At 38.4% G+C, this 15,936-nt stretch overlaps 1 protein-coding gene across 1 annotated transcript in view; it reads left to right on the top strand.

The window, feature by feature from the left end:
• The window catches only part of ADGB (androglobin), a gene marked incomplete at both ends in the record, with an annotated part of 103,665 nt that overhangs the window by 13,020 nt on the left and 74,709 nt on the right, over positions 1-15,936 (top strand). Inside the window, 4 exon segments of the mRNA XM_084261049.1 lie at positions 3,630-3,771; positions 6,457-6,549; positions 10,620-10,691; positions 13,130-13,318. Of these exon segments, the coding sequence (XP_084117175.1) occupies positions 3,630-3,771; positions 6,457-6,549; positions 10,620-10,691; positions 13,130-13,318 (496 nt within the window).

Here is a 15,936-nt window from a genome sequence, read left to right as displayed (position 1 = left end):
TATTCAGATGCTACTTTTGAAAAACTCTTTCAACATCAGACTTTAAAAGAATTCTCTACCATAGAGAAGGTCTTCAAAGGGGCCTTTTGTCTTTGAGCTCTGAAGGGATTAAGGGGAAAAAGTTAAGTACCTTCTCCCCAGGATATGTTTGGAAGAGAAGCTGAGCCATCTGTTTGTTCTCTGTCCTTGCTTTCCTAATATAAAAGCCTTTACTGGGGCCAGACATTTTCTTCTGACTCTCAAACAATCCAAGGGAAAGGTAAGTGGAAAAAGTCCAAAATTCTCATCTCCCTGTGTCCCAACGTTGGTATCCAATGGGAAATATGAGATGTGAGATTCCTCACTCCAGTCTCTTCCTTCAGATTGCTCTTCTGTACATACAGAGGAGTTCAGAGAATCCGAGGGAGTGGAAGGAGGAAAGAAGGATAAAAGTTTCAGCTCTGATACTCGTTTAGGTATCTAATATCTGGCAGGTCAGTGAATATCATGTCCCAGTACTGAATATTTTAGATTAATTATTGGCTGCCCCAAGAATGGCAGGCAGTGTGACATCAGACACACGTTAATAGAATTATTTTCTGGGCTTTGAAAGCTGTACAGTGTAATGGTTGCAGGAATTTCATGGAGACAGTAGATAGTATTTAATGTAAAATAAAAGATTGGCAACACTCTCCAGAGAACAAGGTGAGACCTATAAGCATCAAATAGATTTTGGTTTCTGTTGGGATATTGTTATGATCAGATTCACTGCTTATTTTTTATTCTTTAAAACATGTCACAGGTAATGTTGGTGACCATTAAAAACACCTACAGGGAGCACTAAGATGGGATGAAGTGATGGCCTGTTGGCAGTTACTTAGCAACAGATGCCCTGCTGTGGAGATAAACACATTCTTAATAGAGTGAATCAAATGAAGACTAAACTCACAATCATTGCATCTCCAGAAAGGCTGGCATATAAGTACCTAATCATACCATACCATGTAAACGTATCATATTGCAAATGAAATGGCTGGTTTGTTTAAACAGGTGTCTGTAACACCAACTCTTCTCAGTCCTTTGATCCTCAAAAATGTGCTTTAAGCAAACATGTTTTACTCCACAGCTGAAATTAGCTAAGAACAGATGCATAGATAGTAACTGAGCTCAGCTGCTGAGTAGCAACTCATTAAGTTAATAATTTTGCATCTCAATCCTCAGAGATCCCAGTGCTGCATCCGAAGTTCTCGAGACCCTCCATATTGATTTTTAGAACGATAATGTTAAACCAATCTTCAACTTTGATACTTAAGTAGGTTTAATAGACATAAATAAAACCTTACTGAAAACAGAATCTGAAAAGTTTTTTAGCTAAAAAAATTGATATTTTCAGTGTCAAAAATCATCATCTTTGTAGCCTGTGTCATAAGAAATTACAAGGATTGCAGAAAGAATATAAAAGATTGGATATACTGATATGCAAATAACTAACCAGAAACCCTGCAGAAGTCATAAATACGGGGCATTTTTTTTTTTTGTGTACTCCAAAGTTCAGCCATGGACATATTTATGTTTGGAGCTCAATTAAGCTGCACTTTTTTATGAATGATTCCGAAATCTTACTGAATCATCCTTTTTGAGAAGCAGGAACATTTGTCTTAGTTTAGACATCTCTGTGATAGATGTCATGGTTTCCATATCTTCCACATTGTCAGTGTTGAGGGTATTCAGTTATGGGAAAAGTAATTTTTTGTCTTTGTGTGATAGTAAGCTAGGAAGTCTTTTCATAATGCATTGTTGTTTTGTAAAAGTATGCTTTTTTATTATGCCATTATTGTCCCAAAGCAGTCAGAAATTCTACAGCAATTATTTCAATTATTATTTAATCATCTTTGGGAATGGATTCAGAATGTCTTTATTATCATCATCATTATGTGAAAAGTCCATGCTTCTCTATAAATATTTAAAAGAGCAAATGCAAACTTCGGGGGTGGGGGATACAAATTTTTTTGTAGTCCGTAAATATTTAAAATTTCTACATGTGTCATTCATATGTAATGTGAAATAAGAAAAAAGTAGAAAAAGTAAGAATCTTAACCTTGTTGTTTTTTGCCTACAAGTATATGTAGGAAGCTGCCGGGACTTGTATTTAATTCAATGTTGAAAGGGCCAAAGTTTCAAAATTGGTTATAAGTGTTGAAGCTGTTGGTACAGCTAGTATTCTATTTTTATTTGTTCTTCACATGTAGTCAGTGCACATATGGCAGATTTTTTACAACAACTGGAACTGATACAGACATTCCTCGTAGTCCAAAGAAACTAATAAACACTTCAGGGTTTTGAATTGTTTAAGTATTATTTCATACAGAACGAGGCATCATTTAAGTCTTCAAGACAGTGCTGGAGAAAAAAATTATATCCTTAATGAAAGATCAAACATGATAGAGTAATTAACAGATCACTGAGGTGACAAAGATGAGAAAGTGAAGCAAGGTATCACTCCAGAGAATACATCTTTCTTCCAGTTAGGGTGGTAGAAGCTATATATTTTTTTTATTTGCACAGCAGAAGGCACAGATGGTACTAAATTTGCACAGCTATCTTCCAGTGAGAGTTACTGGTAGTGTGGATGAATGTAGTTATTTTCTAGACAGGGAAAAAAAAAACCTTTATTTTCCCCCATCTCTTTGTCCTCATTATTGCTGACAGCAAACGATTATGGAATCACAGAAAAACGTGGATGGAAAGGTGCCTCTGGAAGTCTAGACCAACACCCTGCTCAAAGAGAGCCAGCTTAGAACAGGTTGCTGAAGTCCATGCCCATTTGAGCTTAAAGTGTCTCTAAGCACTGTAGTTGCCTGGATATTCCTTCTTACCTTTTTTGAAGATGGTTGTGATGTTTGCCTGTTTCCAGTCATCAGAAAGCTTGCCTCACTGCCATGCTCTTTTAAATGTGGTTGACAGGAGCCTTGGAGTGACTCCAGGCAGATTCCCCGATATCTTTGCTCACATTCCAACTAGTCTTGTGGACCTGTTTGTGTCCATTTGGCTTAAGTGCCTCCTAACTGCCTTCCTGTACTGTAGATAATGCTTTACACCCGCAGACTATTAGGAGACTCATGGACTGGGAAGTCTGAGAGCCAAATTTGCCAACAAAATCCATTACACAAAAGGTCATTGAGAATCTTTGCCTTTCCTGTGTCCTTTTCTGCTAGGTTCTCTGCCCTGTTAAGCAGTGGTCCTGCGCTTTCCTTACTCTCATGGTCTGACCTGTCCAGCAGCTGGTTCACTCCCTCCCTCCCACCACAGTGGGATGGGGGAGAGCATCAAAATAAAAAGAAAACTTCTGGTTTGAGATAAAGACAGTTTAATAGGATAGAAAAAGATGATGCTAGTAGTAATAATAATTAGAGAAGACTATACAAAACCAGTGATGACTGCTTACCACCCGGAGCCACCGCTGAATTCCTGAGCTGTGCCACCTCCCAGCCAACCCCCAAGCTGTATAGAGAACATGAAGTCATATGGTATGGCATATCCATTTGGCTGTTTTAGGTCGGTTGTCCTGGCTATGTCCCCTCCCAGCTGCTTCTTACTACCATTTCCTAATGTACTGTGTATTTTTATTCATACCTTTGTTTGCTTCCCAGACTACCTGTGTGGTCCCATGTAGATGCTCCATGGAGGTTTCCTATTTGGCCAGAATGGAATGAAGCAGATATCAATGCAGAAAAATGGGATGCTGGAAAAGTTGGAAAAGAGAAAGAAAAAAGTGGAAAAAGTCCCACTTCAGTAAGTTTACACATGTATTATTTTCACCTAATTGTTTGGGAATATGGGAACAAGTTGAACTGTTGCAGTATGGCAGAGAAATCCCTTCTGCAGGCACTGCAGCATCTGTGGACTCAAAAGGTTAAATCCACTCATCTTTATTATGAGAAAAATGGATGTTTTCTTTTGCACAGCTCGGTTTCTGAACATGTAAAGCACTGTCTATAGATCTAATGAGAAGAGAATGGTTGAGGGGAAGTTATTTTGCAGAAAGTGATCACCTACCAGATGCAGAAAATTTTCTCATTCTTTCCAACTTTGGTATTTTTAAATCTCATCTTGATTTTTTACTCATTCAAACTGGTTATCATAACAGAACGTATGCCTGCTTTATGCAAAGTAGTAGTAAAATTGTTTCTTAAAGTTTCTTAAACTTAGTATTTTTAAGTGATATTGAAAATCCATTTCATACTGTGACATATCATCTATTTAAATGCAAATTCTGCACTGCTCATATGCCTTGAATATATTCAGATGTGCTATAAATATGTTAGCATACATGTTCATAGGTTTTTTTTTCATATCCCAAATGTAAATATACTATAGCCCTATGGGGCCAAAATACTCTAAGAGAAGTTATAGGTTCTATACTGAATGCTGCCATTAACTTGAGAGGTAAATCATTTTCCTTTATGTCTTCGTTCTGTTATCACACTTGGTGTCTTTGGGCTGTACTCTAAATGTTCATCTAGTGCTAATCTATTAGGTCTGCCAGACATTATTATAATAATATAAAATGTAAAAATACTTGTAAATGAAAATCTTTCTCCTTTCAGCGTAGGAGGCTTTCTGAGGTGTTTACTGTGTCATTCAGCCACAAGCTATCTGAAGCATTGCTCGTTTTACTTGTTTAAAGGAGTTGTTAGATATGTCAGTCACAGTGGACAAATTTATAGACCTAAATAACTTCCTAATGCGGTCTTTCTTGATCCGAGATCTAAATAAAATTCAATCTTGTACAGGGTATTTCAGTTAAAATTAGTGATGGCCTCCAGTATCTTGGAGTACACTTAGAACAAGAATATAAGCCATCCTTTTTTTTCTTCTGTAAGAAAAGGAATCAAATGGAAATGATTGCTTACCCTGTATCGCTAAACCTCTTTTATCAAGCACCCCTACAAAACAGCCTCTCTTAGAGCAACCCGGTGTGCTGCTGAGATTGTGCATTTGACCATCTCTGTTTCTCTTTTGCCTGTTTCTTGCCTGTCTTTCCTGTAGAACTTGTGGTTGAGGTTCCTGTCTTTAAAACACAAACTCCCAAAACCTTGCAGTCATCTCTTATAGCCACCTTGAAAGATAACCGAAACCTATTTGTCAGCCAACTTTAGTGCAACCTACAATATCCTTTTTCAGAGTATTTTTTGCACTGTAAGCTAAAGAAAGGTGTGTGTGTCATTTTTTTTTTCTCGTGTTTCTTTGCATAGTATTATGTCACTCTCGCTTGTGTCCTTTTTCTGGTTTATCTTGTGCTTATGTGCTAAACTTTCCTGTCACACCATGTAGTCAGGGTTGGGTGGCTCTGAAAGCAGAATATAAACTCTGGTAATACAGATCTATAGGATTCCTTTAAGCTTTCAGAAGAATAAGTAGTCCTGAAAGGTTCTCTTTTTTTTTTTTTTTTTTTTTTGGTTGAAACTTTATTGTTCTTCCTTCAGGTACTTTAAATAGGTTGTTGCAGATTGGTATGTTGAAAGAACTTGCACAATGAAACAAGCAAGAAAAAACTGTGGGGAAAATAGTACTTTGGAATTTCTGCTTTGGGTTTGGTTTTTATGCTTTTGTGTCATATTTTCTTTTGCCTTCCTGCAGTCAGTAAGTACTCAGAGCATTGTAGTTTTTCCATCTCAGAAACTCTTTCTTTTGGTTAGGCTGTACTTGTTAAGGCTGTAAATAGTGCATGTTGTGCACAGAAAAACACAGAAATGTATAATATGTCTAAAAGCTGTTTAAAATTCCAGGCATAAATAGAAGGCACTAACCACATAACCGATTAGTTTCTCAGTCAGCCTGAGCAGTATCAGAGGCATTTCCTCATCCTACATTGTGCTATTAAGTAAATAGATATCATATATCCTTATACCTTCTGTTCTTACAGAGAATAAGTATCACTTTGGAAATGGGAGTTTGAAAATTATATGAGAGTCTCTAATTCATAATGCTGCATAATTATAGCTCTCTCTGGTTTCTACAGCAGTTTTAAGTGCATGAAACCTGCTTTGTTTGTGTCTAAATATCAATTTAGTAGACTGAAACTAAATATCAGTTTAGAAAGCATTGGAAGTAAGTGAGTTAGGAAAAGCACTTAGAAACAACTTTGGTAGAAGAGTACCTAAATTAAAAGCTTAAACAGTTTTTTTTAGAAAGCTTGTCTGAATGGTGTTAAAGAAAGGAAACATTCTACACAGGCCTACAGTGCAGGCCCCATAACCATCTCTGAACATCATAAGTAGCTTTTGTGCTGAATCTTCAGTTTGGGCATTGTACTCCTTTAGTTCAGATTTACAGGTATTATTAGTTCCTTTTTGTACTGTTTTCCCCTTTAAGTGAATTATCCTGTGATCAATAAATTATTTTAAATCTTGTGGAAGATACGCTACCGTAATTAATAAAAAATATTCTGGTTTTGTTCATGCAAACTCTATGTAGCATGTCTTTGAGGATCCTGAAGGGAAAATAGAGTTACCAGCATCCTTGAAAGTACATTCATGGAAACGTCCACATGAGTTCTTAACAAATAAGGTAAGAAACAAGCAAGGTTGCAATGAAAAAATGCTAATTGCCTAGCTATGTCAAAAGTAGAGGAAATCAGTTTAGCAGATGAACCCTACTTGACCATGTATAACTCTTTCTGGTAGACCATTGTGCACTGAGGAGTCAGTGATGTATACAACAGGTAACCCTTGCTGCACACATAGTTTGTCCTTAGGCCTGCAGAGTGCTTGGTGTTCACAGTGTCTAAAAGGACATAACATTTTTTTATACTAATCCCTTTCTTTATAGTTAAGGCTAATAATAGCTTTTTAAATTACACTTTATGCAGTCTGAGTGCCTTTCTACCCAGAATCACTGTCTACCAGCACTTCCTGGTGTAAAACATCATAGTAGTGTATCCTCCCAAGTCTCCTGTGCCTCTAGACTCCACATTTATATAGAAGACACTGGGACAGAGAGGTGCCTTGCTAGTTTTGTGTTCTTTTCTCACTTAAAAATCAGTGCCATGACAAAACAAGCTCTGTTCCAACTGAGGCTTGCCTTGAACAGGAATCAGAAGTACATATCTATCCTAACATCGTGAATGAACTTTACCAGAAATTCAGTACATTTTCTCATTTCGACTTTTGTATTTCTCCAGTCTGTATAGAGAACATGTCTGTATCTGACAGTACTTGTCTGGATGGTAACTGTAACATTTTAAAATTATGCAAAGCTCTTACTCGGTTTATTTTTAAAATTAATTGCAAAGAAAATAAACAGCCTACTATTTCAAAGGTTAGTGTTCTTCTATGGCATTACTAATCTAACTTTTAAAGTGTATTTTCTTCAGATGAAATGCTGAAGTTTTAATACACTTTGACCACCCTTCCAATGTTTTCAAGCTTGTCAGTTTTCCTTTTGTCAGCTTGTCAGTTCCATTTTTTATTAACTAGACACTAAACAGGGTCCAAGTTTAATTTTTAAGGGGGAATGAAGAGGGGGAGGTCAGGGATGTAATTGACAAGACTGAAAGACTGCATGAGAAATGCTGCCAAAATGCATAAACTGAATAGAGGTATCTGAAGGATGAGGGCAAGAGAGCTGGCAGTTCAGAAAGACATGGTAACATGTGTCTGTATTAAAAATAGCTTTTGAAATCTATCTTTAGAGCACTATGGAGAAAGTACTTGTTTTCTTTAAGACTTGATTAAAACTTTGTTTCTTGTTTTGGTCCAATGCATTTTGAACAAAGAACCTATAATTACTAGAATTTTAAGTTGTTGAAAATGAATGTAAATGTCAAGTGAGGAGAGGCTATTAAGATGATATGTGTTGTTACCTAATCTATTAGTAACTATAAGAGAAAGCATAAACAAGGCTGTTTAGTTTGATAAGCAAAGAATGAAGCAATGATCACCAATAAGTGATGTGAAGTGCATACTTAGTTTAATCAACTACAGTCTTAGTATGATATTTCTAAACTGCTTACAAAAAAGAAAGAGGACTGCATAAACAAGTAATAGTCATCAAGACAGTAACACAGTCAAAGGTGTGACAAATTCAGTGTTCATACTGACAGTGCCAGTATGTAACTGACCATGAGGAAACAAATCCACTTGGATCTTGGTGGGTGACCGAGGCAATCTCAAAGTATGAGATGTGAGACACTGCTCTAATCACAGAATTGAAGAAGGGTAGGGGTTGGAAGGCGCCTCTGGAGATCATCTAGTCCACCCCCACTAAAGCAGGATCACCTAGAGCAAATGGCACAGGATTGTGTCCAGATGGGTTTTGAGTATCTCCAGAGAAGGAGATTCCACAACCACCGTGGGCAGCTTGTCCCAGTGCTCTGTCACGCTGAGTAAAGAAGCTTTTACTTGTGTTGAGACAGAACTTCCTGTGTTCCACTTTGTGCCCATTGTCCCTTGTCTTGTCACTGGGCTCTACCAAAAAATGTCTGGCACCATCCTCTAATCTGCCCTATAGATATTTATAGGCAAAGATCCCCTCTATCTTCTCCAGGCTAACCAGACCCAGCTCTCACAGCCTTTCCTCATACAAAAGATGCCCCAGTCTCCTCATTCTTGTAGCCTTCCACTGGACTCTTTCCAGTGTCTTTCTTGAACTGGGGAGCCCAAAACTGGACACAGTACTCCAGTGTGGCCTCACAAGGGTGGAGTATAGGGGAAGGATAATCTCCCTTGACCTGCTTGCCAGGATCTTCTTTATGCATCCCAAAATACCATTGGTCTTCTCTTGGCCATGAGGGCATGCTGCTGACTCAGGGATAACGAGTTATCCACCAGGACTCCCAGGTTCTTCTTTGCAGTGCTGCTTCCCAGCAGGTCAACTCCTAATCTGTACTGGTGCTTGGGGTTATTCCTCTCTAGGCACAGGACCTACACTTGCCCTTGTCAATCTTCATTAGGTTCCTCTCTGCCCAACTCTTCAGCCTGTCTAGGTACTGCTGAATTGCAGTACAGCCTTCTGGTGTGTCAGCCATTCCTTCCAGTCTTGTATCCTCAGCAAAGTTGCTGATGGTACACTCCCTCCCTTCAACCAAATCACTGATGGATATGTTCAACAATACTGGACACACCGCTAACTCCTGGGGCACACTGCTAGCTATGGGCCTCCAACTAGAGCCTGTGCCAGTTATCACAACCCTCTGAGGTCTGCAGTTCAACCAGTTCTCAATCCACATCAATTTCCACTCATCCAACCCACACTTCCTAAGTTTACCCATAAAGATGTTACAGAAGAGAGTTTCTAAACTGTTGCTGAAGTCAGGGTAGACAGCATCCACTACCCTCCCCTCATCCACCCAGACAGTCATGCCATCCATCATAGAGGACTATTCACTTTGGTCAAGCATGATTCCCCTTGGTGAATCCATTTTGAACACCCCCAATAACCTTCTTTTCCTCACCGTTCCAGGAATGGAGGTGAGGGTGACTGATCTGTAGTTTTCTGGGTTGTCATTCTTGCCCTTTTTGAAGACCAGAGTGACACTGGCTTTTCTCCAGTCCTCTGGTACCTCTTCATGAGCTTTCAAAGATGATAGAGACTGGCTTAGTAATACCATCTGCCAGCTCCTTGAGCACTTTTAAGTACATCTCAATGGGACCTATGGATTTGTAAGTGTCAAGTTTGCATAAATGATCCCTAACCCACCCAATACTGCTCAACTGAAGTAAAATCTTCCGTTCTGCAGACTTTCTGTCTTCCAGGGTCTGGGATTCCTTAGGGCTGGCCATAGCAGTGTACTGTGAAGCAAAGACATTCAGTAACTCTACCTCCTCTATATCCTCTATCACCAGGACATCCACCTCATTCAGAGGCAGGCCCATATTCATTTTCTCTGCTCTTTTCTTTTCCTACTGATGTACTTGGAACAGCTTTTCTTACTGTCCTCAACATCCCTTGCCAGATTTAATTGCAAGGGGGCCTTTGCCCTCCGTATTCCATCCCTGCTTAATTTGACAACATTCCTATATTCCTCCCAAGTGGCCAGTCCCTTTTACCACATTCTGTAAACTTCATTCTTCCCTTTGAGGTTTTTTCCAGAAGCTCCTTGTTCATCTATACATGTCTCATCCCTCTTTCTTACTCATAGGGATGCACTGATCTTGAGCATGACGAAAGTGGTGCTTGAATATTAACCATCTCTCTTGGACTTCCCTACTTTCTAGAGCCCCAACCTATGGAATACTGCCAAGTAGGTCATGATTTAAATGCAGACCTGCAAATACTGTGAATAAACTGAGGGAATCTCAATTTACTTATGTAATTATTTCATTTGGTACACTTTGCCTCCTAGTAAAAATAACCATTTACAAAAAAAAAATCCAGTTATCTACATTTTAAACATTTTTATTAAGAAATACCAAAGCAGCTACCAGTTCAGCAAACCAACGACCTTTGGTTTGCAGACGTCCAACTTGAGCCAGGAGTTCGACTTGAGGATCCTTATGGGTCCCTTCCAACTCAGGAGATTCTAAGATTCTAACAGATGTTTGCCAAATGTCAAACATTTGTATGTCACTACTGTTAAACATTATTAATTTCTTTCCTGATAATTTAACTATGGACTTAACTAATCTCCTTTCTCCTAGATTCCTGTGGTTGTCAAAAATGAAGCCTCATTTGACCTTTTTTCAGCAAATGAACATATATTTTGTAGTGAGGTAGGTAGAAATACTTTAATGTCCCTTCAATTTTTTTAAAATTATTTTAAAATCTTTTTGGATTTTACTGCAAATGTTACCATGAAGAAGTAAGTTGTGATAATTTTAAGTGAAATAGAGTGATGGAAATAGAAAGTTGCAAGACATCATATGGGGATGTATAATTAGTGCAAACATTTTTTAACACTATAAAAATTGATGTTTGGAAAAAATCTCTTGCTATCTTTTTTTTTTTTTTAAAGCATAGTCTAGGAATTACAAAGGTTATTGCTGGATAATATTCTCTGAAGATAAGAGCAAATAAATGTTAAGTTAGAAAGGATTTATATTTTACATTCAAGCTTTCCTGAAGTCATGTGTCTGCAGATCTGTTACCCATCCAGTCTTTTCCTTCTCTACAGAGTTGGAAGTTTACTGAATTTCTACAGATCAGGGGAAAATCTAAAACAGATAGAACCAAGGAGTCTGAGGACCTTACTGCATATGTGTTTTCATAATTTCTATCCAGTGCTTCAATGCAAAGTCAGAATTCAGAACCACAGAAACTATGGGAAGAAACCACCAGAAAACAGATGTTGTGAATTTTGCTGTCCACAGAACAGCTAATTAATTTTGGGGAAAATTTCTTGTAGTATAAGCTTATCCTCATTCTTTTAGGTATAAGTTGCTGTTCCAGTCTGGTGCTATGAAACTATAGCATGTATCAGAAATCTGCACACAGGTGCTAAAGCATCATTAGTTAAATCTTTTGTTTTAATTTTTTTTTAAAAGTAAATAATTTTTTTGATTTAGTGTTGGTTTTTACTCAGTAAAAATAGCAAATATTAAACCAAATACTGATTTTTAGCAGCTTTATATAGTACAAACAATTAAAATAGTGACAGCTCATAAGTCACAAGAATCACAATGTTGGAAGAGACCTTTGAAGATCGAGTCCAACCATTCCCATCCTATGCTAAACCATATCTCTAAGTACCTTATCTACCCTTTTTTTTTTTAACACATCCAGGGATGGTGGCTCAACCACCTCCCTGGGCAGCCTGTTCCAGGCCCTGACAACTCTTTCAGTAATTTTTTTTTTTTTTCTAATATCCAATTTAAACCTTCCCTGGCACAGCTTCATGCCATTTCCCCTTGTTCTATTTCCTGTCACGTGGCTGAAAAGACCATCGCCCACCTCTCTACCACCTCCCTTCAGGTAGTTGTAGGTGGTGATAAGGTCTTCCCTCAGCCTCCTCTTCTCCAGGCTAAACATCCCCAGCTCCCTCAGCTGTTCCTCCTATGATTTGCCCTGCAGCCCCTTCACCAGCCTGGTTGCCCTTCTCTGCACTTGCTCAAGGACCTCAATGTCCTTTTTATGGTGGGGAGCCCAGAACTGCACACAGTACTCCAGGTGTGGCCTCACCAAGGCTGAGTACAGGGGCACAATTACCTCCCTAGACCTACTGGCCACACTGTTTTTGATACAAGCCAGGATGCCATTGGCTTTCTTGGCTGCCCGGGCACACTGCTGGCTCATATTCAACCTGCAGTCAACCAACACCCCCATGTCCTTCTCTTCCTGACCACTCTCCAGCCAGTCTCCCCCAAGCCTGTAGCGCTGCATGGGGTTGTTCTGTCCCATGTGCAGCACTCTGCACTTGGCCTTGTTAAACTTCATCCAGTTGGTCTCAGCCAATCGGTCCAGTCTGTTCAGATCCCTCTGAAGAGCCTCCCTACCCTCAGGCAGATCAACACTTCCTCCCAGCTTAGTGTCATCTGCAAACTTACTGAGGGAGCATTCAATCCCTTCACTGAGGTCATTGATAAAGATGTTGAACAAGACTGGACCCAGGACTGAGCCCTGGGGGACACCACTCATGACTGGCCTCCAGCTGGATTTGGTTCCATTCACCACCACCCTTTGGGCCTGTCCATCCAGCCAGTTTTTAACCCAGTTGAGGGTCCACCTGTCAAGGCCAGTGGCAGCCAGTTTCTCAGTCAGAATGCTGTGAGAAACCGTGTCCAAGGCTTTACTGAAGTCCAGGTAGACCAGATCCACAGCCTTGCCCTCGTCCATTAAGCGGGTCACCTTGTCATAGAAGGTGATCAGGTTAGTTTGACAGGATCTAGCTTTTGTAAACCCATGTTGACTAGGCCTGATCCACTGGCCATCACGCATGTGCTGCATGATAGCATGTGTCCTCCCACATAGTTTATTTTGAAATCATATGTCCTCATTTTTCTTTGATAAATGATGAACAACAGGATATATTGTCATGGTTTTTGTGCATTTACTTAGTTTCGTTAAGTTTTGTGTTAGTGTGGGTAGGTAATGGTGATTTTAAGAAAACTTGTACCAGTGAAGTTAATTTTTACATGAAAACATAGCTATACTTTTATGTCACAACTTCATTTAAAGCAGGATCCTTTTTTAACCTATTTTTCTCTAATTTCAGCTGATTAGATGGATAATAAGTGAAATTTATGCCGTCTGGAGGATATATAATGAGAAGGCCTTAACTAGTGGAACATCCACGCTTTTTTGGAAACCGTGGGAACACATATATGCCTTATGTAAAGCTACCAAGGGACATATGCCACTGTACAATAGCAATGGAAAATATGTAGTGAAGCTTTATTGGATGGTAAGTATTCTCTTCCAGAAATACATAAATATTATGCAGATATCATAGCAAATTTTAATTGTTAGGGTGTATTATTATTATTGGAAAGATAGAGATTTGTGGGAGTACAAGTGTTGACAAATTGCTGATACATGTTAATAAAAATGCCTTTTACAGTTCACATAATCTATGTACCACTTAAATTGACAAAACTTAAGAAATATTATTTTTCATAATTAGTGTAGAATTTTGTTGATTGTTAGGAGTTTTTCTGATAGGGACTGCAGCAAGATGATACACTTCAGTTTGTTACATTGCAGAACGAGGATCCAATAGTGACAGTGGCTAATGTTGCATATGTTCAAACTGTCTACTGAAAAAACTTTTCTTTCCTGATACTTGTGTTGTTTCTGAGTCTGACAGCATTTTCAATTTCATTCCTTAGTCCAAAGTAGAATTTCAATACCTCTGTTAGAAAAAGGTACCAGAGGTGAGGAAGAGAATATACGTATATAATTGGTGAAGAGTAAAGGGATTTTGTTTCTGTGATGGTCCTTATGGCAAGTCTCTAGTTTCCCGTTATTTGTGTTGCTGTTGCTCTACAAAAGGAGAGAGCACGACCTTCTCATCTCACCATGTTTTTAGACCTTAAAAGTAAAGGAGCTTGTGCCACATGTGCAGTAGATCATGCTCCTGGAGAGAGGCAGCAGCAGGTCAGTGCCTCAGATGGATAAACTGGCCAGATTTTGTGTTGGAGGTGTGGAGAGCAGAGCACAGGGTTGTTTTAGAAATTTCTACAGTTAAAAATACAGAATACTTATTCGAACTTTCATGACTTTGGAAACTGCTCATACTCGGTTTCTGTGCTGGAAGCTATTACTCTAGTGGTTATAGTATAAAAGGTTCCTGTAAATAGAAGTAAGGAGGGTTTTATCTTACGTCTCTATCCCCTCTATTAAATTGTTTATAAATCCATTTGGAATGAGAAAAGCTGAGAAGGCTGCACTTAGACATGTTGCAGTTTCATACATCCCTCTTGAGAGGGAATAAAACCTTGAGCATATCATATTAATTTTATTTTTAAATAATCATACACCATGTATGAAAAACATACACTTCTAATACAGTATAGATCAAATTTGGTGTTTTAAAAGGCAGTTTCATGCATTTTGCTATTGATGCATGTCAGCTAACCAGCACGAAGGAAGAAATAGAAAAGGTGTTAAAACTGGAAAAATCTCTTAATTTTTCTGTAAGGGAGAATACTTAGCTGATTTACATGTCAGTCTTTCCTCATTGCTTAGTACTGCCTCTACATAAGGAATAAAATATTCCTATAGGAAATAAGAGTTCTATGAGTTTGAGAAGGCTGAAATGATGCTGCCCAGGTTTCTCAGCAGAGGATGTTATTTTATATGTGAATTTAAAGCTGCAGAGGTTGTGTATTTATATGATGAAAAACTGCATTTTAAAGCATCTATATGGGTTATCAGGGTGTGTTATTTTCTTTGCCACTTTTGTTTCTTTGCCACTTTTGTTTTGGCTTTGTATTGTTATTAGTCTTTGGGTTTATTTCCTTTCCTCTAGTTGCACATTAGTATTTCAGAAAGAAAAAGGGGCGGTGGGGAGGATGATTAAATGGTGGAATGTTAAAGAAAATGTGCAAATGGCAAAAGCAAATATCTGTAGAAATAAAGGAAAAGCATTTCACAGGAGAAAGTAGAAAATTGAATGAAAAGTTAAAGAAAGCACAGGGAAGAATAATTAACTGGTTTCAGTAAAATGCTGTATTGAGTCCTGAAGGGGTTTTCGTCCACCACATCAAACCTATGGATAATAATTTTTCATGTAATTGGCAAAAACTTCTTTTTGTTCTACTCCACATCCTGCTTTGACTTTGCATTCTTGACGTTTATTGAATTTATTTCTTTATTTCCACTTTCTCACCTATTGATTAGGTGATGGAAGGGAAAAGACCTCAAGCTGTGCCAGGGGAAGTTCAAATTAGACATTAGGATAAAGTTCTTCACCCGATGGGGTTATCAAGCATTGGAACAGGCTGCCCAGGGAGGTGGCTGAGTCACTGACCCTGGATATATTTAGAAGACATTTAGATGAGGTGGTCAGGGATATGTTTTAGTAGAGGATGGGTATGGTTGGACTCAATGGCCTCAAAGTTCTTTTCCAACGTAGTCATTCTTCGATTTCTCTTTCTATCTGTAAACCTTTTGCCCCGCATATTTCTCATTCTTTCTCTTGGTGTCTTATCTCCTAAAATTAGTTTTAGAGTTAACTGTGAAATGCTATAAGAAGGCTATCACTGATCCAAAGTAATTGCAATGTGGATTCTATTATTTATTAAGTAGGAAAGGTGAGTAATTTTCAAGGAGAATGTTTTCAATGGTGCTATAAGCAAAATATACTGTTGTCTTTTAAGAATTACACACACAGAGTTATTACTCTGAATTGAAATATGTCCTGAGATGTAGAAAACAAAGTATCTCCTCAATCTATTCTTTTGCTTTTTGGACTCCATTAAACTTCAGCAGTTACTGAAAGGATGAGATGAATATATATGATTTCACTTACAATGTCCCTTTCAAAGTTGGATCTCATCTCATAAAATATTTTTTTTTTGG

This window comes from Gallinula chloropus (assembly GCF_964237585.1).
Source record: "Gallinula chloropus genome assembly, chromosome: 3".
NCBI lineage: Eukaryota > Metazoa > Chordata > Aves > Gruiformes > Rallidae > Gallinula > Gallinula chloropus.
This window is presented reverse-complemented; position numbering and strand designations above follow the sequence as displayed.